The sequence below is a fragment of the Rhinolophus sinicus genome, linkage group LG07 (genome assembly GCF_036562045.2).
Source record: "Rhinolophus sinicus isolate RSC01 linkage group LG07, ASM3656204v1, whole genome shotgun sequence".
NCBI classification, from domain to species: Eukaryota; Metazoa; Chordata; class Mammalia; order Chiroptera; family Rhinolophidae; genus Rhinolophus; species Rhinolophus sinicus.
In genome coordinates, this window is record NC_133757.1 from 50,219,196 (window position 1) to 50,246,885 (window position 27,690).

The 27,690-nt window shown below is 37.5% G+C and overlaps 2 protein-coding genes across 3 annotated transcripts in view; one reads left to right on the plus strand and one right to left on the minus strand.

Annotated features, from left to right (window-relative positions):
- On the plus strand, positions 1 to 15,022 carry NUDT13 (nudix hydrolase 13). 2 transcript variants are annotated; one of them, XM_019745876.2, is made up of 9 exons: positions 1 to 150; positions 5,518 to 5,609; positions 8,384 to 8,523; positions 9,763 to 9,891; positions 10,721 to 10,827; positions 11,616 to 11,741; positions 11,904 to 12,015; positions 12,727 to 12,881; positions 13,944 to 15,022. In XM_019745876.2, exons 2-9 carry the CDS (start codon positions 5,527 to 5,529, stop codon positions 14,142 to 14,144), a joined length of 1,053 nt encoding a protein of 350 aa, XP_019601435.2. In that variant the 5' UTR covers positions 1 to 150; positions 5,518 to 5,526; the 3' UTR covers positions 14,145 to 15,022. The 2 variants fall into 2 exon arrangements, with proteins under 2 accessions (XP_019601435.2, XP_019601436.1); XM_019745877.2 differs by lacking the exons at positions 1 to 150; positions 5,518 to 5,609; positions 8,384 to 8,523; positions 9,763 to 9,891 and adding an exon at positions 10,418 to 10,568.
- The window catches only part of ECD (ecdysoneless cell cycle regulator), a 24,290-nt gene continuing 11,252 nt past the window's right edge, over positions 14,653 to 27,690 (minus strand). Inside the window, exons 9-14 of the mRNA XM_019745866.2 lie at positions 26,551 to 26,636; positions 21,532 to 21,638; positions 21,224 to 21,401; positions 19,913 to 19,980; positions 18,101 to 18,315; positions 14,653 to 16,677 (exon numbers count right to left, since the gene is read on the minus strand). Coding sequence (XP_019601425.2) covers positions 16,447 to 16,677; positions 18,101 to 18,315; positions 19,913 to 19,980; positions 21,224 to 21,401; positions 21,532 to 21,638; positions 26,551 to 26,636 — 885 coding nt within the window. The 3' untranslated portion in view covers positions 14,653 to 16,446. The remainder of the gene's footprint in view (positions 16,678 to 18,100; positions 18,316 to 19,912; positions 19,981 to 21,223; positions 21,402 to 21,531; positions 21,639 to 26,550; positions 26,637 to 27,690) is intronic.

Consider the following 27,690-nt stretch of genomic DNA (forward strand, 5'->3'; position numbering starts at 1 on the left):
AAAGCTTAAACTACATTTCCCAGAGTGCATCTCTGGGAAGATTCTGGGAAGTGTGGCAGAGGCAACAATGGGAAAGGGCAGCCTAACTTCCTAGGAGTTTCTGGTTTCTGCTGATTATTGAGGCCTAGGACGGCACCCCCAACAAATTCAGTGAGTACAGGGGACAGAAACCTGTCCAGGTTCTAAGTGCAGGAGGGATTATGGGGAGGCATAAACAAAACTTCAAAGAAAACTCTCGGTTACAGCATTTTGCGATTTTTGCTTAGTCCCTCTCCCTTTTGCATCATAACTTGTGGAACTATCTTATTCACTACAGCTAATAATTTTCTGATATTTTTTGGAGAGTTGTTTAAAAGTGGAATTTGCTAACTTCTCTACATTGTGCCAGAATTATTTTTTGAATTAGGGAGGAAAAATTAGTTTTTAGAAAGTAAATCATAAAGCTTGTCAGTGAGACCCTAAAATCTGTATCCCAGTGACTCCTCAGGTTTGCGTATTTCCCCTCCCACTCTGGTTCACAGTAATGAAAAGACAAACTCTCTGTAAATGACTCTCTCAAACGTTACCGAACTTGGCCTCTTGGTAAAAGTACCACGGAGATTCAAGGTGGGCCTTTTTTGTCAAGCTGTATTGCTTTATAAATTAATCTTCTGTTAAGATGACTAGGATGAGAAACGTATGAATCATTCATCACAGGGGATTCAGAGAAATTGTTAATCTTAAGGGACTTGTCTCATCATTTAATAGTTTTCAGTAAACATTACCTTTCATCTCTGTCAGTCTTTGTACTTTTTAGAAACATAAATAATAAATGAATGTTGGAAAATGCTTTCTCATATATTTCTTACCAAAACATAAACTTTGGAGCCAGAGAGCCCTGAGTTTGACTTTGTTGCTCCCTAGATTGTGATCTCAGATTGGTTAACTTCTCAAAGCTTTATCTTACTGTAAATGGGATAAATTCATTCATTGATTCATTGATTCATTCATTCATGTATATTGTGTTTCACACTGACAGGGACTGTGCTAGATACTGTAGATAGGGAAGATGCAATCCTAAACTTTAAGGATTTTACAGTCTAACAGCTCTGAGAATTAGGTATACAAAACCTGACATAGTTATAATATACTTTAGATCCATATTCTCTCCTCCTGTGAGAAGTGAAACAGAAACCAAGCTCTGGTGACAGCCCTAGGTCACACATTCAGTCAGTGGGAGAGCCAGTAATAAAAGTCCGAGTCTCTCCCAGCACTTTCTTCCCCATCCCTTCCTTGCTTTGGAGACATGCATTTGTACTGTAAACAAAATAGAAGGCAGTCCTGAGCTTGTCATCTAAAGCAAAATAATGGTGTTGGTATTTTCTGCCAAATTTATTTTGCGAATAGTGAACTTTTATCCTCAGTGTACCAGGCATAAAATGTAATAATAGTTGCCAATTCAAACAAAAACAACTATTCTGTTTGTAATGTGGCATGTGAGCAGCTGGATGTGACTATGCTTGTGTGTTTACCAGAATGCTTACCAAATGTGAGCCTTTGGCCCAATACACTTTGAATAATGCATCACACTGAAGATCACCAAAAGACAGTGAAAAATTACAAACCATTTCAGAAAAAAAGTAGCAAATTTTCCCTGCACTAGATTTCTAAGTAGTACAGGGCTATAAGAAATTATATTTTCACTCTAAAAGTAATCTCACTTATCCTGTTGACTGTTAAAAGAGCCTCTTTTTTGTACTAAGGAGATTCTATCTGAATGACTGCGTCCCAGAGAAAAGCAACACATGTAGCAGTTGTTTGTAAAATACGTTTTGGTGATCAAATTGTGGAGAATACTATAAGTGTACTATAATATTTAAAAAATTAGAGTGGTCGAAAGTAAAGTAAAATCACAATTAATAAATGAGCACAGAACATCAGACATTTTACAAAAGGGGAATAAAGATATTAAATCTGAAAACACTTTCAATTTCTATAGTGATCAAAGAAATATAAAAGTTTGTGGGTTTTTTTTTAAACCAAATACTATGGAATCTTGTAAGTTTAGCAATGTGTAGAAAGAGCCATGTGACTTTAAAATACATTTTGTCCTAATAATTTTACTTTGGGGTAACTTATCTTAAAGAAGTAACTTAAAAATATTAGCACAGAGGTATTGAGGTGGTATTTTATTTCTGGTAATTTAAAATCAGAGCAACCTAAATGTCTAAAATCAGGGAATGTTTAGCAAAATCAGGAGACTCTGCTTGAATGTAATAATTATGTAGCCAAAAAAATTATGAAACTTCTATAAAAACATAGAAAACTGCTAATAATATGTTTCACGAAGCAAGTTGAAAAATACATATCCTCTGACTATAAATATGTAACAGTTGTATGTTTAAAAAGACTAGAAAATATGTATTAAGTTACAAGTTATATTTATGTGGTGATATGGGCGTTCTCACAATACTATTTTCCAGATTCCCTGTAATATAGTTATATTAATTTTATAATTTAAATGATCTACTTAAAAGAGAAAAATACAGTGAAAGCTGAATTTTAAGGCAATTGTTTTCTCTCCTTTTGACTTTTAAACAGTCGTTATCCTACTTTTATATAAGATATATATAAAAAATATACAAGGGACCATTCAGAAAAGGAATTAGACTTAATCTTTATCTAGTAGGCTTATGACTACCAATGAAGGTACAATTCTCAGTTCAATTAAGTCTGTTTTCCTCTTGATTATTGATATTTTTCAAAGCTGTATTAAGAAATTTCCGGGCCGGCCCGGTGGCTCAGGCGGTTAGAGCTCCATGCTCCTAACTCCAAAGGCTGCCGGTTCGATTCCCACATGGGCTAGTGGGCTCTCAATCACAAGGTTGCCAGTTCAATTCCTCGAGTCCCGCAAGGGATGGTGGGCAGCGCCCCCTGCACTAAGATTGAACAGGGCACCTTGAGCTGAGCTGCCGCTGAGCTCCCCAATGGCTCAGTTGGTTGGAGCGCGTTCTCTCAACCACGAGGTTGCCGGTTCGACTCCGGCAAGGGATGGTGGGCTGTGCCCCCTGCAACTAGAAAACAGCAACTGGACCTGGAGCTGAGCTGCGCCCTCCACAACTAAGACTGAAAGGACAACAACTCGAAGCTGAACGGCACCCTCCACAACTAAGACTGAAAGGACAACTTGACTTGGAAAAAAGTCCCGAAAGTACACTATTCCCCCAATAAAGTCCTGTACCCCTTCCCCAATAAAAAAAAAGTAAAATTAAATAAAATTTAAAAAAAGAAGTTTTCTACAAGCTCTGTGACCACCATTCCGTGAGTCAGCAGGTCTTACTACTACACAGGGGGCGAGGTTAATTTAGTAGCAGAAAGCAGGCAGAGCATCAGGCAGCCAAGTGCAGTGGGCCATACAGATCAGCTGGTACTCATAACTACAACCAAACAGCTCGCACAGTTCTCAGGATCCAGGGAATTCACCTGAGGAATTCCTTTTGGCTCCTAGGAAATGTGGTGAGGTGCTACTGGGAACAGTGGCCTGGAAATAGCCTCGTTGTGCAGCTAGTCCCAGGAACTACGATTTATTGTACTTTATTGTAGTAGGAGTAGGGTCACATGGTTAAACATTTTTTAAGGACGGAAATGTATAAAATAAGGATTACAGGTACCCTTCTCAATCTCTATCTCCATCCCACTCTGGCAAATTAGTCCCTATTACAGTTTGGTATGTATACTTCTAGTCACTTTAAAAATACTAATAAATATGTATCTAATTTATTTGTTCTGGTATGTATATGTCCCTTTCTTTATAAATTAATTAGATCATGCTAAACCAACTAAATATTTTCTTACTTACTATCTTTCCCACTTACTACATATATATATTTTCTACTGTTACCTTATTTTCTATTTATTTTTAACAAATGTGTGTTGTTCCCTTTTATCATAATTTTCAGTTAACATTTCTGTACATATCCTTTCCTTCTTAGGATAAATTCCTAGTAGTGGAATTGCTAGGTGAAAGGAATGTTTACGTAACATTTTGATAGATATTCCCAAATTGCCTTCCAAAAATGTTGTACCAATTTGCGTTCTCAGAGCTGTAAAAGAGACAGAAATATTGACTTTAAATACATTTCTTCCAGTATATCACACAAGTCTTTGGGTTAGTAAAATAGTGATTATACTTTTAATACTCTCCAGGAATGCTTTGTAACCCACATACCACATATTGACTTCTGTGAAATTTGTTTGTTTTCTCTCTCCTGAGGTCCCTTGACGTCCCTTGAGGTCAGGATTTTCATCCTGTACATTTTTGTATTCCTTAAGGGCCCTTGTATAAAGTCAGTACTCAATAAATACTTTGTTGAATGTCATTTGCTAAATTTACCCTCGGCTAGGACAAAGGTAGCCAAAACTGTCCAAGGATTCGTCATCAGTGTTTCATAATTATGCAATTAAGAAGTAGGCCTAAACTTTAGACGTTCCTGGGTGGTTCAGTATCAAAGCTTGCTTTCCTTGGGCACAGTTAAAAGGGTGGTTTGTTATTTAACTGTTACTGCTTTTCTCGTTTCAGTGGAACTTCTTGACTTTTTTATTGCTAACATGAAATGTACTTTGCATGGAGAATAAAATACTTACTGATATACAATTTAAAATGAATCTCACTGTCTGCAGAATGTATTCTTAAGATATAGCATTTTTTTCTCTCACACTGAGATACAAAAAATAGGAAATACCTTAGATCCATGGAAATTTACAGAGCTGCTTTATGAAATATTTTCCTAATGGCCATGATTTTATATTTTTCTTTTCTACACGATTTCTCCTACTTCATATTCAGAGGGACTTTGGTTTTCATGTATTCTGAGAAACTTGGCTCCATTACTCTGGAGACAGGCCCAGGCTTACAGCAAACTTTGAAATTTTAGTGGATTAATATGGCAGAACTTTCTCACTCACAAATTGTCTTTGGTTAGTGGGTGGCATTTCTCCATGTAGTGAGTGATTCAAGTTTCCAGGCTTCTCCATCTAATGGCTCTGCCATTCCTATCTTCCAAGCAGAAAGGGAAAAGAGAATGGAAGAGGTATACCCACTTCTTTACTGCTTCAGCCTAGAAGAAATACACATCACTCCATTCACATTCCATCGTTAAAACTTAGTTTGGGCCCTACTTAGCTACAAGGGAGGAGAGAAATACAGGCAACTACCTCCCACCAATAAGTCCACAATAATAGAAAGACAAGCATGTATTTCTTTGGATAGTTAGCTGATTCTCACAATAACATTGGGTAGGCAGAACAGGTTTTAATTTTGTAGGTTAGGAAAGAGATATTGAAAAGTTAAAATCCCACAGCTAGTTAGTGGTAGAAATACAATTTAGAAGCCAGATCATCTGACTCCTATTCAGTTTTTCTTTCTTTAATATTAAAAAGTAATCTTGTGCTGGCTTAAAGGATAACCCTCTTGGTGATTCATTATTTAAATTGCACTCTGATTTTTTTTTGTTTTTTATAATTCCTCTTTCCTCTAAGGACCTGACAATGTCCCTGTATTGTGGAATTGCTTGCAGGAGAAAACCTTTTTGGTGTTACAGGCTGCTGTCAACCTATGTCACTAAGACCCGGTGAGTTTTGACCAACCTGAACTCTGATTTCTATCTTTGGCCCATTTAGTTATACAAATCTCAAAATCCTGTATTGAGGATTAAGGTTCTGTGATTAAGATTTACATATAAAGGATGGTCATTGAAAATTATAATTGGAAAAATTCTACACTACATTTCCAGTAGTATCTATTGGGGGGGGTTATCACTTTGTGAGGGGTGTAAAGGTCTAACTATGACATGGTTTTGTACACCTGAAACTTAAAAAAATAGGAACTTTGTCTTTTCCACTACGGTACACTTAGTGCATAAAACAGTACCTGGCAGATAGTAGGCACCAAAGTATTGTTGAATGGATGAACAAGAGAGAAATTAATTAAATTATAGTGCACCCATTATGACAAAATTAAATTCTGAATAATATTCATAAAGTTTCCCAAAAATAAGGTAGATAATTCCAATACCCCTACCCACCCCCACCAAACAACTAAACTTCTGTGAAAGGTAGACTAGAAAAAAGAAATCTACATCCATACAGGAAATTGATAAAGGACTTCTTTGTCTCAGCCTCAGCAAATTTGAAATCTGTGAATTTGAAATCACTAGCCTGCTCTCATACAGTTTTGGGGGTTATATTTGCAACATCTGTATGGTGTGGTCCAAAAGCCCCCTACCTAAGGAAAGAATTTAAGTAGTAGTTCTAGACTTACAATACCCTTGGGGCATCTTGCAGAAGCAAATGTAAAACTCCTCTGGAGGGATACATTCACCACGGCTTCCCATGTAGAAAGCTCTGCCAAACATGAGTGCCTTGTTCAAAATTTAAAGGCACATAAGCATACAATCTTACATGAGCAAGAATGATAACACAGCAAAATCGCAATATGATACTTGTTTGAGGTATTGTTTAGGTTATTTGCAGTTCTCAGGTTGAGATTCTGAGAACAGTAACAGAAATATTGAATAGTCTAAAAAATGAGTATGTTAAAGTAATTAACTATATTTAAAAAAATGAATAAAAAATCATGAGGAAAGAATAAAATTCTATTAATATGGAATATGGTGTGAAAAAAATGTTAATATGTCTAAGCAAAAAGGCTAAAAATTAGTAGGTATGATTCTAAAGAGACCTATATATGTGTAAATGCATAATATTGATAGTTTGGAGAATTCTAAGATGAAAATAGTGATCATCTCTGATTGGTGGGATTCTTGATGATTTCCCTTTTTTAAAAAATTGATAACTGTATTTTCTGATTTTTATAGAATGACTTTTCTACTTTTATAATAAGAAAAAAACATTTAAATTTGATCTGAGCTTTGTGGTTTCCATGCTATTATAACTAGAGGACAATAAATGAATTTTTTAAAATAGTGTGTCAGAAGAAGAATGTAAGAAATTTTTTGGATCTCAGTTCCAGTTCCAGTGAGGCCCGAGGTTTAAGACCTTAACCTGCGTGTTTTGCTTTTTAGGGTCATTAGGGCAAAGTACAGTTTGTACCACTCTTTTTGTTCTTTTACGAAGGCAGCTGTGTTTGTTCTATTATTTATATTTGGTAACTTCTGAGTGGCACATGTCTCTCTTTTGACATACATTGAGTCTTTGCCCTAGGAGGCTGCAGTCACTCAATAAGTTTAAAAACACCACAAGTATTACTATCTCAGGTTTCTTTTGTCTTCTGTTTATAAAGAGATCATTGTAACCCCTTTTATCACAGTCAAAAATAGGTTCCTAAAGATGCCACTGGGGTGTGTTTAGCACTTTGCTTTGTAGTTTCATGTTGAGCCAATTCTGCCTACTGGTGGTACAAAAGCTCCCTGGTCCTACAGAACATATCTGTCAATCGTGTTTCCACGTAAGTGACAACATATGCCATATACCCGAGAGTCTGTTTCAGGGCTAGGCAAAAATGGTTATTCCTAAGGCCCCAGAAGGAGAATCCACATTCAGACCCCCTGAAATGAGGCTCTTGAAAGGATAGTTTTACCATCCTTCATGAAGGTACCAGAAAAACCTAGAATGTGCCCCTCTACTATTTCTTTTAGAGAAGCTAATTATATAATGTTGTCCTTTCCACAGTTTTACTTTGAAAATATTATACTTGTTCAAAGTAAGTCAAGTAACGTCTTCGCTTTCCCATCAGTGGTCCATTCAGTAAAGATAAGGAGCAAATGGTGTCTACCTGGGGGACTAGATGTTTGAAACAGGGGTGCATTGAAGATAAAATTTGCTCTTTATCTTCCCTAGATTGAATGAGAGTTACTGAAGGTATAGTGTTTGCTCTTTGTCTGCAATAATAAAGTCCACTCCCATCTCTAGGTATTCTGTGGTTGATGTTTTATCACTGTACTTGTTTTCCTTTCAATCCACTGCATGTAAATTCTTGCCTCACAGTGTAATATTGGCAAAGTACCTTGAGGTTCAATTTAGTAAATATTTATTGCCCTTGAAGTTCAATTCAATAAATATTTATGAAATTGAGCCATCAATATTCTAATTACTGGCAATACAGAACTAAGGCAGACCCTACCCTTAAGGAGACCATAGTCTTTAGGGCAGAGAGACAAGTGAACAGATAATATAACTTATGTGTGCCCACAGAAGTATCGACAAGGTATCCAGTAAGACAAAGGAGGGAGAGATTGCCTACAGCCACCTCAAGTCCTTTATAGAGCAATTCAGGGTATAAAACAATAAAAGGAAATAACTGTGGGAGAGGGAACAAAATTCTGTAAGATGAATGCTGTACAAGTAACTAAAGTGGTTTTGTAATGCTTTATTTCCCAAAATACAGGTATTTATTTGAACTGAAGGAAGACAATGACGCATGTAAAAAAGCCCAGCAGACAGGAGCATTTTACCTCTTCCATGGCCTGGCTCCTTTGCTTCAGAAGTCTGAACATCAATACCTGGCCCCCAAGTATAACCTATCAGGTAAGCCCAGAGTGGACCAGGAGAGACCAGCCTGTGGCCACGAAGCCGAATTCAGTCCATACTGAATCCCTGAGAAGGATCCTTCAACCTTAGTCCAGACTTTTCAAACTGCTTCTGCCAATTAATTATTTAGTGTACAAACCTGTGTAGCCCAGTCATGTTATTTGGTGATGGTGTGAACCGCGACTGGCTTATACCGGGAGCGGGCAAAACTGCTTTCCTACTTTGAACCCCACCACGTTTTGTAAATAAATTCTTACCAGAACACAGCCACACTCATTCATTTACAGATTCTCTATGGCTGCTTTCGCACTATCATGGCAGAGCTGAGTACTTGTGACAGAGATCTTATGGCTCAAAAGCCTAAAAGATTTTGCCAACCCATGCCTTAGACGGCAGCCTCCATGGAGTCAAACATTTATATTGGCCAAGATTTGCATCATGACTATTTCTCCCAGAAAGGTCAAAATTAAAAGTGAATTAAGATGAATTTGTGTCTAGAACTCTTTTGGAGTATATCAGTAGAGATATCTAAACCACTGGGATTTGGCTTTCGAGATACTTTTAGTTTTATATAATGTCACTCACTATACACTAACTTCTGAATACATTGCCATGAATTTCCTCCAAGGGTCAGATGTTGGAGCACTTGGATAGGTAGTTTCTAGCAGCGCAGAAGAATATAAGGAAGCCCACTAAACATCCAGAGATTTAGCAATGTTATGTTGTATTATGAACAAATAAATATGAGCCTGTCAGGCCCAGGATGACAGGTTTTCTCCCTATACAGCACTTGTCTTATACAGACTGGGATCTCAGATGAGTATTCTACTCTGGCCCACAAAAGCAGCACGATCTGGAGACTAAATTATATTATAGAACTGATTTGGTCTCTACCATTTTAAGCGTGACACATCTTTTTTCAGTGCCATAACAAACTGTCACGTATCTTTTGAGCTAGGGGATATGTTCCTTTCGTGATCCAACCATTGAGTAATACAGCGTTACCCAGAAAGAATTCCTTCTTTAGTCTAAACTCAGATTGTTGATGAGAAAATGGAGGCCTAGAGAAGTTAAGTGATTACACCAAGATGATATAGCTATTTAGCTGCAGGCCAGTGACTGGAAGCAGGTGTACCTACTTCGAGTTTAAGTACATTATTTCCTATACATTTAATATAGATCTGGTGGTTCAATTAAAGCCCTTGTTTTTCTCCCTTCTCCTTTTCTGTCTCTTAGAGTTGGAAAGACTCCTGGGTAAGTTTGGACAGGACACACAAAGAATAGAAGATTCTGTGCTGATTGGATGCTCCGAACAGCAGGAAGCATGGTTTGCCCTGAACCTAAATAGCTCCTCTTCCACAAATGGTACATAGCATCATTCCTAATGGGTACTTCCCAGGGGTTCTCAGACTTCGGGATTTCACATGACAGTAAAATTTCAAAGACAATGTTGGGAATACATGAAGGTTATCAACTTTCTATTATTTTAAAGTTAGGACGGAAAAAATGTTACCATCTATTATCATCATCATTTAAAAGAACATAGAGGACATTTTAACGCTTCTTTCTAAGCTAGGTGGTGGGTACACAGATGTTTACTGTATTATTCTCTGTACCTTTATACATTTTTTTATGTCTTCAGTATTTCATAAGAAATGTTTAAAAATTCGTGACATCATTCTTATTTCTCCTATCCATGCAAGTGAATAAGCTTGTTACCTTGGCATAGCTCTGGGTCTTCAGACCTGCATTTGGGAACCAGCTTGCTATAGGCTCATGGCTCCTATCAGGCTTTTCTTCAGGATGTGGGTGCAAATGTAATGATGCTGAATGAGGTTCAGAAAGCTTAGCGGTCCCATTTCGTCTCTTTTCCAGGGTTAGAGTGTGGCTAGTGCCAATGTTCTTATTGCCCCGAAGAGGATCTTGTGAAATAGTACTATGCTCTAATGTTTCCTAACTTTGCCCGAATATAAGAATCACCTGGTGCTTGTTAAAAAATAAAGATTTCTGGGCCTCACTCACCTGCTGTTCAGAATCTCCAGGTAGGGGCTTCAGAACCTGTTTTTTTAATTTTCCCTAGTTGAGTCTTACTAGGTGAGTCTGGGAAACACTGTTGTAACAGGATACACTTGAGAGGGGCCCCGAAGCAAAGTTTGGCATTTGTTTCATTTCATTCTCTTTTCTAATTTTCCAGCTTCCTTACAGAAACTGGAAATGGAGAGAGAGCTCCAGGGGTCTTTCACTGAGTTGAGGAAGGCTCTGTTTCGGCTGAATATGAAGGACGCCTCCTTGCTATCCACGGTAGAGTCCGATTTCTCAGCTCTGTAGGAAATTTAGCAAAGCAGCGTGTAAGGGCAAATGCATGCGTAAGAAGGCCAGAGCTACACTTGATTTCTTCTTTTGCAAATTATAGTTCTTCCTACAAACTTTGGCAGAAGAACAACGTGCTGTAGGGAGATGGCTTCTTCTTCTTCTTTCTTTGGCCCTTGTTTTCGGCAGGATCGCTGTCAGAACCGTTTTCTCCTAAGGACATGCAGATCGATGGCGATGGAATCTATGGGCCTCATAAACAATGTTAATGGCCCACAGCATGACAGACACAGCAGCATGTCCTTCTTCTGAGAAATCAGTTTTTATTGCTTTAATGACTCGTCCTCACAGCTTTATCTTTCACTTGCTAAAGTGCTTTCGATTGTCCATTTAAAGAGATATCTTCAACCATTTTTCATTTGCAAAAAAATTCCAGTTTTACTGGGGAGGAGTCCATGTTGGGGTGTTCAACTATATTGGAAGCTGGATCATAAGTACTTGGATGTTCATTATAATACTTTATATGTTACATAAATTTTAAATAATTCCTAATACATTTAAAAATATGCTTTCTTTTATTCCTATTTCAGAGGCTGGAGGAATATGTTCAGATAGTTTCCTTATTTTAAAGTTCAAATAGTTAATAACTATTCAAAGCAGGTGAACTGGGAAAGGACTGGCATTTCCCTTTGAGTTGCTCTGAATACTAGGCCCAGCACTGTGACAGATGAGCTCCACGTTCCCTGCAAAAGAACCCTAGCCTGTCTTTGTATTCCTAGGCTCAGGCTCTCCTCCGTTGGCATGATGCTCATCAGTTCTGCAGCAGATGTGGGCAGCCCACCAAGAAGAACGTGGCTGGCAGCAAGCGTGTGTGTCCTGCCAGTAAGAGCATCTATTACCCACAGGTGTGTCCTGCTTGAAAAGGACAGTAATCCAAGAAGGCTGTGCACTGCTCTGTCCTGGGAATGGAAGCCTGTACAGCTAAAAGGCTTTCTCAGTCCCTCGCTCCCTCATCCCATGAACAGACCCTGAAGCCTGGTCTGTAAGTGTCCGTCTCTTTTTCCTAGATGGCTCCGGTGGTGATCACTCTGGTGTCGGACGGGACCCGATGCCTGCTTGCCCGCCAAAGTTCCTTTCCCAAGGGAATGTATTCTGCCTTGGCAGGTTTTTGTGATATAGGTAAGGAGTTTAGAGCATGTACACATAACACAAGAGGGCACGAAAGCTTATCAATAGTACTGATTTTTTGTCTTGTTGTCCTAGTACTTGGAGTCTCAAGCACCTTCTTCCCTGTAGTGCCAAGAAAACGGCCTTCTGGAACTGTATTTTTCCAATACTTTACAGGCCAACTTTCAAACATACAGCATATTTGAAAGAACTATACAGTGAAAACACCACCTAGATTCTATAATTTTTTACACTTACTTTCTCATGTACCTGTCTATCCATTCCTCCATCCATCCAGCAATCGTCTTATTTTTTTGATACAGATTGCAGAAATTAGTACTCTTCTCCCTAAATATTTCAGCATGCATCATATTTACTAGGATTTAATATATACAGTTTTGGGATTTTCTTCTTTTTCTTCTGTGTATCTGGATAAAAATTGCAAATGGTGGCATTAGAATTTTATTAAAGCTGAGGGCAGCAGTAACCTCTCCCACTGTCACTCGTATTTTGTGTTATGATTAACCTAGTAGGTTTAAGTACTGTAATTCAACACCCAACTCCAGACTTGATTCCTGCTGTGGTGGAGATGCAGAGATTTAAGGCTCTCCCAAGAGTAGTTCATGGAAACTTTGGAGCCAGTTTCACACTCCTTTCACAAATGGGCATTTGTATCACCCTTCCTGCTGCAGGGCTGTCCTGAATTAATCTGAGTGCTTGTAGGTGAAAGTCTGGAAGAGGCTGTCCGGCGAGAAGTTGCAGAAGAGGTGGGACTGGAGATAGAAAGACTGCAGTACTCTGCATCCCAGCACTGGCCCTTTCCGAATAGCTCACTCATGATTGCTTGTCATGCAACTGTGAAACCAGGACAGACAGAGGTAAGTGCTGAAGCTTGCCTCCTGCTGTGATATTTCCTTTGCCTCATCCAAGCTCCACAGTAGGTACTTACTCACTAAGCCTGTCTCAGTCAGCATTGTCTAGATTATACAAGGATGTGTAAGATATGACTTATACCCTTAAGGAATTTGCAATCTTGTAAAGGAAACAAATAATCACCATGAAAATTGGGAGTGCCATCATGATCACCATTCTTCTTTGTATATATCTCAATCCTGAGACAATTTATCTTTCATCATCAGGACTAAACAGAGCGTCTCGCATAGAGCAGGCACACAATAAATTACATCAAATTTAATGACTGATAGCAGGATTGATCTTACTGCTCAAGTCAGTCAGGATGTTGTAGACTAGTAATTATTCTTAATAATTATTATCAATTACATAATAACGATTATAGGAACTTCTGCTTGAAAGGGACTTAGCCGTTGTATTATCCGACCTCATCTTGCTTTTCTGTGGCCTCCCTGACAGATGCCATTGTGGTCCCTATCTGCCAGTCTGTCCATTGTCTGTTTTGGTTTCTATAGAAGGATTAATATCTAATCTGTCTTAGCTTCCGGTGGATGCAGTTGTATTACTTTGCTTCTTGCAAAGACGATACTATGATTTTGATTATCATTAATTAACCTTTATCCTTTAAAGAAGAGTAGCATTTGTATGTTCTTTTTAAATTGAAAATTATGCAATCAATAGAGGCACAGAAAAAATAAGTATTAGTCATAATTTACCCCTCAATGTTTGTTTAACCACTCTTAATATTGTAGTATTTGTACTTCCAGGATTTTTTAAATGGGGTATTTTTTTAACTATTAAAAAAAAAAATATATATATATATAAAATGTCTAACTCTCATGTTTTAATTATGCCTCTTTTGTTCTGGGCAATATACTCATGTAGAACTGATTATCTACTAGCCTGTGGATCCCAGGTATTATCTTGTAAGATTGTTCAGTTCTGGAACCATTTTCTCACCTTTGGCCATGTTATTCTAAATACTGTAGCTCTTAACCTGACATTCTGTTTTTCCTTATGGCTTTCAGATCCAGGTGAATTTGAGAGAACTAGAAGCAGCTGCCTGGTTTAGTCATGATGAGGTGGTCACAGCCCTGAGGATAAAGGACCCATATACTCAGCAACAGAATGGGACTGTCCCATTCTGGTTGCCCCCCAAGTTAGCCATCGCCCACCACCTGATTAAGGAGTGGGTGGAAAAACCGACCTGTTCTGCAGTGCCTGCTTAGCGCAATCAGGCCACGAAGATCCCTCCTCAGTACCCCAGAAGCACATATCAGCCATCAGTTGATAAAGGGGAGGTGACAAAAGGCCATCTCCAGGCAGAAGATGAGCGAGCCTACAGCAAGACACCTCTACCAGCAATGTTAATGAAAGAAGTGCCGACTCACAGGCAATCGAAAATGCCAGTGTGAGAAGAAAAACTGATGAAATGACAATTGTCAAAATCAGAGGGAGAGCTGAGCATTAGTTTGGATGTAGGCTCTTGTTTGCCCATTTTCTCCTAGGCCTGGGAAGCAAACATCTTTTGGCATGTGGCCTGTTAATGCCGGGTTTATACTAACTGCTAAAATGTGCCTGGTACCATTTTGGTTAAAACTTTTATCTTAGTACCGAAAATATGTAGCAAATCTCAAACCACTGAGTTACTTTTTATCCCCATAGAATTAAGAAAAATAGCACACCATAACATTTTGAATTCATGTACAGGTAATTATTTTGTACATGGTGGTTAAATAAGTCATCTGAAAGGATGAAAAGTGGGAGCTACAGTAGTCTTCAGTTGCAGTGATGGTCTTTTGAGGTAATTGCATCCCACTAGGGCCCAAGATGGTCAGTCTTTTTAGTTGTTACTTGCTCGATTTGTAAATCAAGGAAAAGATGATCACTTTGCCATTCTTGTTTTCCTGAATGTAAAATGGTTGCTGCCATTGGCACATCCAGTAAATGTTGTAACTTCAACTAAAGAATTCGTGAGGATGAACCATTTCTTGAGTTTTATGGGTTACACTAAATTTAGTATTTCTTATCATTTATACATGTCATTCTGTACCTTGTCATAAGGGAAAATTTATCTGAACGAAATAAATTTGCACACCTTTGTTCAGATGTGTTTTTCTGTCTTATGAAGTGAGGAAACAGCAGAAAGTGAGAATTTGGAGGGGGAGGCAAGAAAAAAAATCTATTGGTGTGACAAACGTTTAAGTCCAGGTGCCAAGTCTGAGAACAACTGAAACAATGTGCAGAAGAAATACTGTTAGAGGTCAGTTTGAAAAGACGAATGGCTGGGGAAAGTTGTATCGTCAGATAATTTAGGCACTAACTTGTGATGAAAAACACAAATGCTAGAGAGCCTAAGATTATTCACACATCAAGGTCCTATAGGACTAAGCAAAAGAGATTCTAGAACTAGAAAAGTTGAAGCACTGAATTTCCTTTTGATCCCAAAAGGTCACTGCTCTTTCTTGCCAGCAAACCATCATTGCTTTGGGGGAAATCGAAGTGCCTTCATCAGGAAATGTTGAGGGATAAGTAGTATGTGATGGGACTTGACTGTCCTGTTAGATTGGCAGCTTGCCCTGGCCTGAGCTGAACCCAGCACGTAGAAGGGAAAAGCACTCTCGAAATAGAGGTCCTGAGATTTCTTCATATCTTGCAGTTAGAAGAAAACAGTTCAGGGTCCATGTGTATTACCATCTCCCAATCTTTTCTATCTCTATGTGGGTGTGTTTGTGAGCACATGTGTACACATCCCCAATCTGAAAATACAGATAGAAAGGAGTGTGTGGGATTCCTGGTTATGAGTTTCTCAAATTTACCATGGAGTAATTGTTTGTTTTTGGATTAATGTGTTGTTTTAGAAAAGAAAAGATGAGAGTGGCTTACGGGAGGACCTGTGACACTGAACTTTGTTTTGCAGCAGTGAGTGGGAAGAGGGCTTTGTTTTTTAGAACTCCAAGGATATTTGAAAGCTGAGGCAAAAGAGGACATGATTGGGGTGCTGAAAATGGCAGATAAATAAAAAAAAACTTTGGTACAGGGCTTACCTTGCTGGAGAATATTTATGTAGCAATGAGTTATGAAGGTGCTAAGGATAAAAAGAACCCACTGGGTCCATGAAGTAGAATAGTAAAAACAGATAAAACATTAAAACAAATGTATTTGTCACTAGAGTGAGCCTGGCTCAAGGTCATTGCTGGTACCGGGAATAAAACAGCAACTCATTCATTCCTTATTTTTGACTACCTTCCTTTTCTCTACCCCATGTTTAATCCTCAGTAAAAAACACTTAATATTCTAAATATAGAGTGTGTAAATCTCATCTTGGGAGCTCTCTTCTTTGTGTGCACTCCTGGGAGATCACAAAGACTTTTGCAGAAAGGGCAACATTTGGGGCTCACAGAGGAAAAGTCTCTGTGAAACTTGGAACAAAGAAACTTTACTAAATGAGTACTCTAAACTAGAAAGGAGCACAATCAGACTCAATATTTATTTGAAAAGAAAAAAAAAAAGAGAGGCTAGGTTTGCTGGCTAATCTTTCCCTGGCTTACTTGTGGGCCTGTGCTCCGCGTCGTCAGGCAGCCACACACCCATGCTCTGTAAAAGGTTGGAGGCAGGTCCTGCCAGGCCAGCTTGGCAACTATATGATTCCAATATATTTGAAACCAGGTTCAGGTCTACATCCACGGGTGTCATAACAGATCCTCCTGCACCGGAATCTTCCTCATCTGAATTGCTTTTGGTAGTCTGGGATAGAGGTTCCTTATTCATGGAGGAAAAAAGAAAATCATGGGATGATACCGTTAAGTTAGATGGTAGTTAACAATAAAAAGCTAACTTAAGCAACAATGTAAAATTGAATTCCAAATTAAAAAGAAAATATCTTATCCTTGTTGATAGAAAGTAAAAATAAAGTCTAGTAAACTACATAATTTAACACACAGTAAAATTTGGTTCCCAAGATTAGAACACACTTCTTCCTAGGAAAAGTTTCTACAAATTGAGTGGGTTTCTTCCCTATTTTGAAATAGCCCAATGGAGATAACCAGGGTTAAGGAGGTACACTTACAGGTTGCCTAAAAGTTTTTAAAGAAATAAACATAAAGATGAACATAACAAAAAAGAATCAATTTTTTTCTAAATGAAAGATGCTAGGTTCCCCTTGCCCCCACCCCAAAGAAAAATCTTAAAGTAAAAACCTGAAGCTTTTTGAGGTCAAACCACAAAGACTCTGAATTGTTAACTTGAGCCTCTGAGTTTCGTGGTTTGGGAAGGATTTGAAAAGCTGCCGCCTGATATATAGACCTTTGTATCTTTGCTACTCTAAGTGTGGTCCATGGACCAGCAGCTTGTGCATCTTTTAGGAGCTTGTCAGAGATGGAAAAATCTCAGGCCACACCCCTGAATCTCTATTTTAAGGTCTTTATTTGGCTCATATTCACATTAAAAGTTAAGAAACACTGCTTTAGATAAATCTAATGTATGGTTTCTATCAGGTTTTGGTAATACTGGAAATGACTATAGTTTTAAATGTGGTTTAGGTGATGAAAGCAAGGGAGTAACATTAATTAAAGGCCCATTATTGGTTTCACCGTTATTCCATTTGGTTCTCATGTTAATTCTATGACATGAGGATTATTAGTTAATGGATACATTCACAGTGGACAGCTGAGATGGATTTCAAACCCTAACCCATGAGACTCCAGGGTCCATTCTCTTTCCGTAATTTCTCTATCCAGAATTAGACAGTGCTGGTATAAAAAGTAGGATTAAAAACATGAGTGGAAGATGAATTCTAAATTTGGCCCTAAATTAGGGAAACACACAAAACAAACACTATTAGCACTTGAAAGTTATTAGGATATTTAAGATCCTTTTTAAAAAATCGACTTAAGCTGTTAGTAGTAGTATACAACCATATATGAATTTCAACACATCACATGCCTTTTTATTTTAAATCCTGATGGATAACATAGAGCAAGCAATATAATTAAGGCTTATGTTTAGCAAAATAAAGTTAATAATCCTTCATCTTATCAGAATCAGGAAAAATCAGCATTCTTATGTATTTCAAATCAAATTCATTACAAAAACATTTATCATAAATCACGAAAAAAAGATAAAATATGGTTTTAGCTATCCTTCATTATAGACTCAGAAAGGGAAAGAGGTTAAACACACATACCATTTGCTTCTGGGTGGTGAAACTTTTGCCAATGCTGGTATGTGCCAGTTCCTGGTCCATCTGGGCCATATATGACTTGAGATCATCAAGAGTTCCTTTTACAGATGCTTCTCCCCCGTGTTCCTGGGTTTCAAGATCCACGTTATCATCACTATCTAAACTTTCAAAGTCTTCTTCATCCAGGTCGTCGGAGTCCGATTCTTGAGGCCCTGGCCCTACAGCCCAACACAGAAAAAGCCACTTGGTAAATTTTTTTGAGTGATTAAACTTCTCAAAAGAATTCGAATTATTATCTGCAGGAAAGGACCGATATACATAAGGAAACTACTTCACAAAAATCACTTCCAGAAAATGGTACTGCTGGAAGATATTTGCAGAAACGTACACAGATTGAACTGAAAGATTCCTCCTTTATTCTATTAACTATGAATTAAAAGTTTGTACTTAAAAAAATAAAAAAATCTACATAATACATGAATACATTTTGATGTAAACATTCAAGCCACATGGAATTACTGTCTCACATTTCACTTTCTTCCCAGAGGTAAGCACCTTCGAACAGTATGGTGGGTACCCAGACCTTTATCTATGCAGTTCTGTACATATATATAAACATACAGTTGATTTTTCTTTTTTACAGATACACATATTGAACTATGGTTGCTTTTCACTTATTTATATGTCTTGGAGGTCCTTCTCTGCCAAAACATATAGATTCTTTATTAAGACATTCTTAATTATTTCATAATATAGGTGTACAGTTGACCCCTGAACAATGCAGAGGTTGGGATGCAACCCCTGTGTAGTCAAAAACCCACGTATAGCTTTTGACTCCCCCAAAACTTTACTAATAGCTCACTGTTGACCAGAAGCCTACCAATAATATAGTTGATTAACACATATTTGGTATGTTCTATGTACTATATACTATATTCTTACACTAAAGTAAGCTGGAGAAAATGACATGTTATTAACAAAATTACACAAAAGAGAACATACATTTACAGTATTTATTGAAAAACATCCACATATAAGTGGACCCACACAGTTCAAACCCATGTAAGGGTCAATTGTACAATGATGTATTTAACCATTTCCTTTTTGGTAGACATTTAGAATATTCCAATTTTTCACTACTACAAAGCTGCAATCACTATCTTAGCATACATATCTTTTTCAAAGATTCCTGGAAGTGACATTGCTAAGTCAAAGGTTATAAACATTCTAGAGTACCAAACTGCCCTGTGAAAAGATGATTTACACTTCTCACCTCCAATTTGAACAGTGCTCATTTCTCCGACCCTTGAGAAAACTGGTTATTATCAATCTTTTAAGTCTTTGCCAATATGATGGGCAAAAAAGTAACTTTTTACTTTTATTGTGTATTTACTTGCTTATAGTTAACTATTTTCAAATATTTATTGACTATATTTCTTCTTCAAGGCACTGCCTGTTTATATCCTTGGTTGACTTTTTCAACTGGGCTAGCTGTCTTTTTATTATTAGCATGTAAGTCTAAACAAGAAAAAACAATGTAATATGGGAGCCAAGGTAAACCCTGTCTAAACACACAGCATTCACTCATTCAACAAATATTTAATGAACAGCTACTACGTCAAATACTGAGCTAACCATCCTCTGCAAAATCATTCAATAGGGCAATAATTCATGGTTGAAAGTAACTCAAAATCATGAAGAGAAAGCAAATATTTTGTCTTCCAAGAGATCCAATGCTCCAATGCTCCAATGCTCTAGCAACAACCATACTACTTACAGTTTCAAAATGAAAATAAACATCACACTATAACTTACCTAAAATCTTATCAAAATAATTAAGAAAAGAATCTGCATCAAAAGTGATTGGAGCCTCAGAAGGTTCTCTGCAAGATTAAAGGAAAAAGACAGTTTATCCCAAACACAGCTTTTTGAAACTTTTCCTAAAGTGGTGCCACTGTGAGGACCACCACCAGAAATAGAATCTCAAATGAGGTGCAGCAAGCAGAGTTACAGTTTATATTTTAAAAATCCTTATAACTACTGGTCTTGCAGGGTAACAGAAATGGGAGGAAGACTGATAAAATAAAAGTAACAATTATACTTTGTTTATGCACATTTAACTTATGCTGATTTAGAGCTCGACCCACCCTCCATCTCCCACAAGATATATCTAATATTAGCAAAAGGAGTTATTTATCCAAGTTAATTTAAATATAGTCTATCTCTTTAAGAATCAAATCTTTAAAAATTAAGACCAAACCGTCCCTTATCTGTTTTCTTAAAGAGAGAATATTGAACATAAATTTTAATTTTCACATGAGCTCAAGAGCATCAACAATAAAGATATATTTGTTGGGCAAGTAACAATTCCATCTACTTTTTCCCTCATTACTTGCCAAATGTAACTTTCCCCTTCTTCTGTTATTATTTCTTCCTCTGATGAACCCTTTTATCCCACTCTTTTGAGTTTGAAGCTTCCAATTTGCTTGCGGGTGGGAGATCAGAAGTCTGAGCTTGCAGAGAGCTAGATGTTAAGAGCCCACAAGGTACTGAGTAAAAGTCTAAAGAGTAAATAATGCCTGACCAATGTGATATATGCCTGAAGCTGAAGTAGAATAATATTGAATGTCAACTATAACTAAATATATAGGTATGTATAGTCACGGGATGTGGAGTACAACATAGGGAAGATAGTCGATGGTATTGTAACAGCTGTATAAGATGTCAGAGGGGTAGTAGGGTGGGGGGTGCGTTATCACTTTATGAGGGGTTTAAATGTAATTATGCTGCTTTGTACACCTGAAACTAATTAAAAGAATGGAAAAAAATAAAAATAAAGAGTAAATAAAGTACATAGTTGCCCTGCATAGCTCTGGGATGGTGGCATTGAGATCTGCTGAGTGGTCTCTCTAGCTTACTTCAATGATAGCGAAGGATAAGGTGACCAGAAATCTGCCACCAGATAAGTAAGTTATCATGGTAATAGGCACCAAAAGAGGGAAACAAAGCAGTACAAATAAAGCAGTATGAATCATTAACTAAAAAAAAGTGTGGAACTGGCAGTGATCAATGACTTCAACATCTGGGTTATAACTATTTAAATATTTATACTTTAACACAAATTACCGAGGCAGCTCTGCTCCTTTGTGGGTTGAGACTTTGGATATGAAAGCTTTCATGCTCTTTGAGACTTGAGTTAAGTCATAGCTCTCCTCCTTGGAAACAGACTCTGGTTCTTTTTTGCCAGCAGCTTCCTCCAGTAGCTGGTCCAGCTGATCTGGTGAGAGATCTAACCACTGGTCATCTAAAAGAGAAAGCATGATACTGCCATACTACATTCACACGACAGGCATCTTACGAAAGGACCCTGTGAGACTTAATGGAATGTTTTCATTTTTTCTAACCCTTCTGCTCTATCCTGGTCCATTACTTACCATCTTCTGGGGGAAGATCAGCTTCTTCCTTCTTAAGCATTTCAATATCAAATGGTATTGTCTGTAATAAGGTTAAGATTTCTTCACCTGGGCTCATAGTAAGAGAGCTATGAAAAAAGACATAAGTATTTTTTATAAGAGTGCTCAGAATAATAATCACAAAAATATAGTATTTTGAAGTCAAAAGGAATTATCTAATTTGTTTGTAAACATTTGTTTTAGGATACAGATCCCTTTCCTCAAATAAAATTTTACCAGGAACTGTAAAATTTAAGAGCTCAAAGAAAAACTGCTGGGGCCGGCCGGTGGCTCAGGTGGTTAGAACTCCATGCTCCTAACTCCAAAGGCTGTTGGTTCGATTCCCACATGGGCCAGTGGGCTCTCAACCACAAGGTTGCCGGGTCAACACCTCGAGTCCCGCAAGGGATGGTGGGCTCCGCCCCCTGCAACTAAGATTGAACACGGCACCTTGAGCTGAGCTGCCGCTGAGCTCCCAGATGGTTCAGTTGGTTGGAGCGTGTCCTCCTGAACGGCACCCTCCACAACTAAGACTGAAAGGACAACAACTTGACTTGGAAAAAAGTCCTGGAAGTAGACACTGTTCCCCAACAAAGTCCTGTTCCCCTTCCCCAATAAAATCTTTAAAAAAAGAAAAAAGGAAGAAAAACTGCTTTGCACAGCAAAGGAAACCACCAACAAAATGAAAAGGCAACCTATTGAATGGGAGAAAATATTTGCAAACCATGTATCTGACAAGGGGTTAATATACACAATATATAAAGAACTCATGTAACTCAAAGGCAAAAAAAATCTGATTAAAAAACAGACAGAGGACCTGAACAGACATTTTCCCAAAGATACAAACGGTAAATAGGTATATGAAAAGATGCCCAACATCATTAATCATCACAGAAATGCCAATCAAAACAACAATGAGGTATCACCTCACATCTGTTAGAATGGCTATTATCAAAAAGACAAGAAATCAGAAGTGTTGGTGAGGATGTGGAGAAAAGGGAACCCGTGTGCACTGTTGATGGGAATGTAAATTGATGCAGCCACTATGGAAAACAGTATGGAGGTTCCTCAAAAATTAAAAATGGAGTTACCATATTGATCCAGTAACCCACTTCTGGGTATGTATCCAAAGGAAATGAAAATAGGATATTGAAGAGATATCTGCCCTCCCATGTTCACTGCAGCATTATTCACAATAGCTAAGATATAAAAACAACTTTAAGTGTCCATAAACAGATAAATGAAGAAAGAAGATGTGGCATATATACTCATTAGAATATTATTTAGCAAGAAAGCAGCAAATCCTGCCGTTTGCGACAACATGGATGGAACCTGAGGGTGTTATGCTAAGTAAAATATGCCAGACAAAGAAAGACAAATACTGTATGGTATCACTTATATGTGGAATCTGAAAAAAAAAAAGTCAAACTCATAGAAACAGAGCAGAAAAGTGACTGCCAGGGACTAGTGGGTGAGGGAAATAGGGAGAGGTTGGTAACAGCATAGAAACTTTCTGCTATAAGATGAATAGTCTGAGGTTCTAATGTAAACCATGGTGATATAGTTGTTAACACTGTATTACGTAATTGAAATTTGCTAAGATAGTAGAACTTAAATGTTCTCAACACAACAAAAATATAAATATGAGGTGATGGACATGTTAATTAACTAGATAGTAGGAATCCTTTCACAATGTATACATATAGCAAACCACCACAATGTACACTTTAAATATCTTACAATTTTGTCAGTTATATCTCAGTAAAGTGGAAAAAAAAAAAGAAAAACTGCTTTTATTGAAATGGAGGCTGGTGGCTCAGAGACCTACCCTTTGGCACTGCAGCAGGCTCCATGGAACACTGTCATGAAGCTACTGGTCTAATATAATTCTTTCGATCTGTACGTATCTTACACAGAAGAAAAGAAAATCCAGAGGAAAGTATGAACAAAAATTAATCTGTTAGATTAATTTATATTAAATTATATGCTAAGCTAGCACTTGAAATACATTTTCTTATTTAGTCCTCTAATTACTATTATGAGGACGTATATTATTTATATGTAATAATCCTGTTTTAAAGATGAGAAAACCAGTACCCAGTAAAGTTCTACAATTTTTGTAAGGTCATTTAGTTAGACTGAGCAAAGGCTTGAGATCAATTCTTCTGATACTATTTTGTGCTCTTCCTATTATAAACTGATGAGGAAATATACAGAGATCATTTATATGATGAGTGAGTTATTTTATGATGGTGATGTGACTTGTTATATAAATTGATGAAACTCTGTCTGAACTAGTTAGAAAGGAGCAAATCAAGTCATATAATGAGCTTGCATTCATGTAATAAACATTTGCATACCTTGCGAAATCATGTAGGTGATAAAAAAAAATTGTCCCTACTCCATATTAGTAGGAGAGAGAAATTAGTAGGAAGGAAGAAAGAAATATACAAATAATCATAATAAATTACAAATTATAAAGTTGTATAGGAATACCAAATACTACAGCGAGTCATAGGAAAAGGTAATTACATTCATTGGGGGCAGAGTAGTTGAGAGACAGAGAGAGAGAGAGAGAATATGGAAGAGCAGATTAGGCCTTAAAGAACACGGAGGATTCTGACAGGTAAGGCATGGTAGAGAAACTTTAGGCGGGGGAAATGAGCAGTTGCATAGAGGCAGGGCAGTGAGGAACATGTTCAGAGAGAGAATGGCGTTCAGTTTGGCTGAAGCGTGGAAGCTGAGGCTGAACAGAGGACTGGGATGAGAGCACCGTGAGCCTAAGAGGGCTGAGAAGTTTGGGTTCCATGAAACAAGCAGTGGGTGACCACTGATGACTGCTTTGCTATTTTTAATTTTTGTTTTAAGAGATTTAAACAATATAGAGAAGTTCTAAAGCTAATACAACAAAACCATATACTTACCACCCAGAATAATATTGTTATATAAACTTCTCATCAAAATATATGATTACATTTATACTTTGAACATAAAAAATTAAACTAGTAACATGTGCATGTACTTTAAAAAACATATTCTAGATAAAGCTAATGATTCCTGTGATGATCAGCACTAGCAGTTCCAATCCATTCTCCTGCTGCCCAGAGGTGACTGCTCTCACAAGTATCATTCTGGGCATGTGCGTGCATGTATGTGTGTGCGTGTGTGCGTGCATGCGTGTGTGTGTGTGTTTCTATGTTGTATTTGCAGTTTGTTTTCTTTACCTGGAATGTTATTCCCCCAAATACCTGATACCTGTACACCTCATTCCCTCACTTCATTCAGGTCTCTTCTCACTGGAACTACTATTATCATATATGTTTTCCTTCTTACATCTTTCTGTATTTGCTATAATGAATGAATATGTTAACTGTATAACAAACTTTATTATTTAAAAAGAACTACCTAACCACCAATCTATCTAATTTTTGGGAGAAGACCTAACTCTCCTACATATGACTCAAATTTCTTAATTTCTCTTCAACCCAAGACTGTAAGGTAACAGTTCTCAACAGGAGTGGCCTCCTAGATGCAGAGAGGAATCATCCCGGGGAGATTCCCCTAATCTGAGGGCTATCTCCCTTACTCTCCTGACTCCATTTCCCAAGTTTTCTTAAATGATACCCTAAAAAGGCATCCTCTTTTCCATCAATTACTGACATAACACTGATGGTAATGGGACAAAGCTGCCCCTACATACTTGGGGAAGAGTAAAGACTGCTCTAAAGTCATTACCACCTCACAGACAACTGATCTCTCAGCATCAACTTGGCTTCACAGTCTTCAAAGAACGTTCTATTACACAAATACGTGGTGTTTAAAGTGTTGACAATGTGGTTCAAAACCAGATCAGTTTGACTAAAAAAAAAAAAAAATAGAGCCCACAACAAAACAAAAACCACAAACACACAACTTGGGACCTTTTTATCCATAACATACACAAAGCTATTTCTTTCATTTTATCTTTAAGTATCTCAAATTCAATTTTGCAAACATAAATTATAATTTTTTTCCACTATTCGAATTCTGACCTTTGATTCCTCCATGCAATAGACTTCTTGCTTGAGCTGTATTTTCCTTGTGCCACACTGACAAGGAAGTGTCCTCAGCGGACAAAGATAAAGCAGACCTCACCAAATGCGATTTTCTTCTTTCAAGGGTACTATTCCCTCCAATTTTTGCCTGATTTTTGTTGTCTTCAAATTATTATTTTTTATATTCTGCCCAGGGTTTGTAATTGAAATCAGCAGGGGATAGTCCAATATGTTACTTCAATACTACCAGAACTAAAACTCTACTAAATTTTAAAGGGGTACCATTTCCTTCCAACCCTGTGTTTGTTTCTTTCCTTCCCTAGGAAATGTGTGGTAGGTTAGAATGAGATTTGATTTGGAAGCTGAATGTCTGCTTCATCCTGTGCTTCAGAACCACTTAAAATAGCTAAACACAGCCTAGAACTCCTATAGGAATTAAGCGCTTGGCTCAATACCAGGATTGCCTGAGTTTGAATCCTAGGTCTGTCATTTATTTGCTGTGTGACCTTTGGCAGATTACTTACTCTCTCTTGGCCTCAGCTTCTCAGCTGTAAATAGGGAACAATAACAATTGTACTTATTTCACAGGGCTGTCATGGGGGACTAAACAAGTTTAAAGTGGCCTCTGCTTTCTAAGTACTCAATAAATGTTAGCCATTATACAGTGGTGGTGGTGGTGGTGCTGGTGGTACTGGTGGTACTGGTGGTGCTGGTGGTGCTGGTGGTGCTGGTGATAAGTGCTGCTGCTGCTGATGTGCCGATGATGATGATGATAGATGCCAGTGCCAAAGATCTTCTGTCACAACACCTCTCCCCCAACCCCAACCCTGTCAGTAGTCGTGACCCTTGCCATTAACTGTTTAAACATGTAAACTCCAACTTCTGCAACTATCCTTAAGAGTAAGTAACTCCTTAACTTCTGGCCAGTTACCACTCCGCTGCCATGATTAAGTAGTGCTAAACTCACCTTTCCGGCTGGTTTACCGAGAGTTGGAAGTAGTTCTTTGCCATTTCTACTCTTTCCTGGTACTGTGCAGAACCTTCTATGAGTCCCTAAAAAATAAATAATGGCCTATCAGAGCATTATTTACATGCTGTTATTAAAATAACATGCTCACCAGCAACTTTCAGGGAGGTGGTGTATGGTATACAATATATTGTTCAGGAATCATGAGGCCTGAGTCCTAGTACCAGTTTTGTCATTAATATATCTGTTTGGGCCTCCATTTCTTCAAATAAGAGGACTAGGTTAGATGTAATGATTCCTAATCCTTTTCACCGTTAAGGGCCTCTTTTCAATTTGGAAGATTTTCTATTATTTAATTAGTTATTAAGAAACAATTGATTAACCAGTATTAATTTATAAAACAAAGTACAAATAGAGCCAAAAAATAGCATAATCCCACCTTAACTATGATTTGTTTTTCACATGCATATTTATAGTGGCATTCGTACTTAATATTTTACACTCTTTAAAAAATATACTACATAAATACTTTTCCATATTGCTACACACAGTCTTTATAATCCTCATATCCTTACAGACTTTTCTACTTCTTGGATGTTTCCTTAAAATAGATTATTGAAAGTAAAGGTTCTGAGTTTGACTCTTTCTATAGCTCTTGGGACACACTACTACGTTACTTTCCAGGTGAGGTTCTACCAGTTTACAATGTTATCAGCAATGAATAGAAGTATTAATTTCACCATACTCCCAACAGCACTGAATAACGTTCACATCCTTTTTTACATGCATGAGAAACAGTCTTTATTATTGTGTTCATATGCATATCTTTACTACTTGTGACAGTGAATATTTTAAGGGAAATTTACTAGCGATCATTCTGTAGTATTTTAAATCCCCGTCTTTGCTAATTTTGCTATTTGGAGTCTTCACATTTGCTTTATAGATTTGTGAAAGTTGTTCACCTGACACAAATAATAACTTTTATCATTTTATAAAAATGTTATGTCTTTCTAACACTGGAAACAGTTCATAGACACCTCCTCATCACCACTCAGCTAGAACAGTTCCTTTAAATTCTAGCTCCTATAATTATGTTACATGTTAAAAATGGACCATAGGACTTTAAATCATTGGCTTGAT

What these genes read in the sequence shown, in the direction of transcription:
- NUDT13 (XM_019745876.2), top strand. Translation starts at nt 5,527, where the DNA reads ATGTCCCTGTATTGTGGAATTGCTTGCAGGAGAAAACCTTTTTGGTGT. An exon ending in CCCCAAGTATAACCTATCAG is followed by an intron (nt 8,524 to 9,762) that starts GTAAGCCCAGAG and finishes TCTGTCTCTTAG; the next exon opens with AGTTGGAAAGACTCCTGGGT. An exon ending in GGCAGGTTTTTGTGATATAG is followed by an intron (nt 12,016 to 12,726) that starts GTAAGGAGTTTA and finishes GAGTGCTTGTAG; the next exon opens with GTGAAAGTCTGGAAGAGGCT.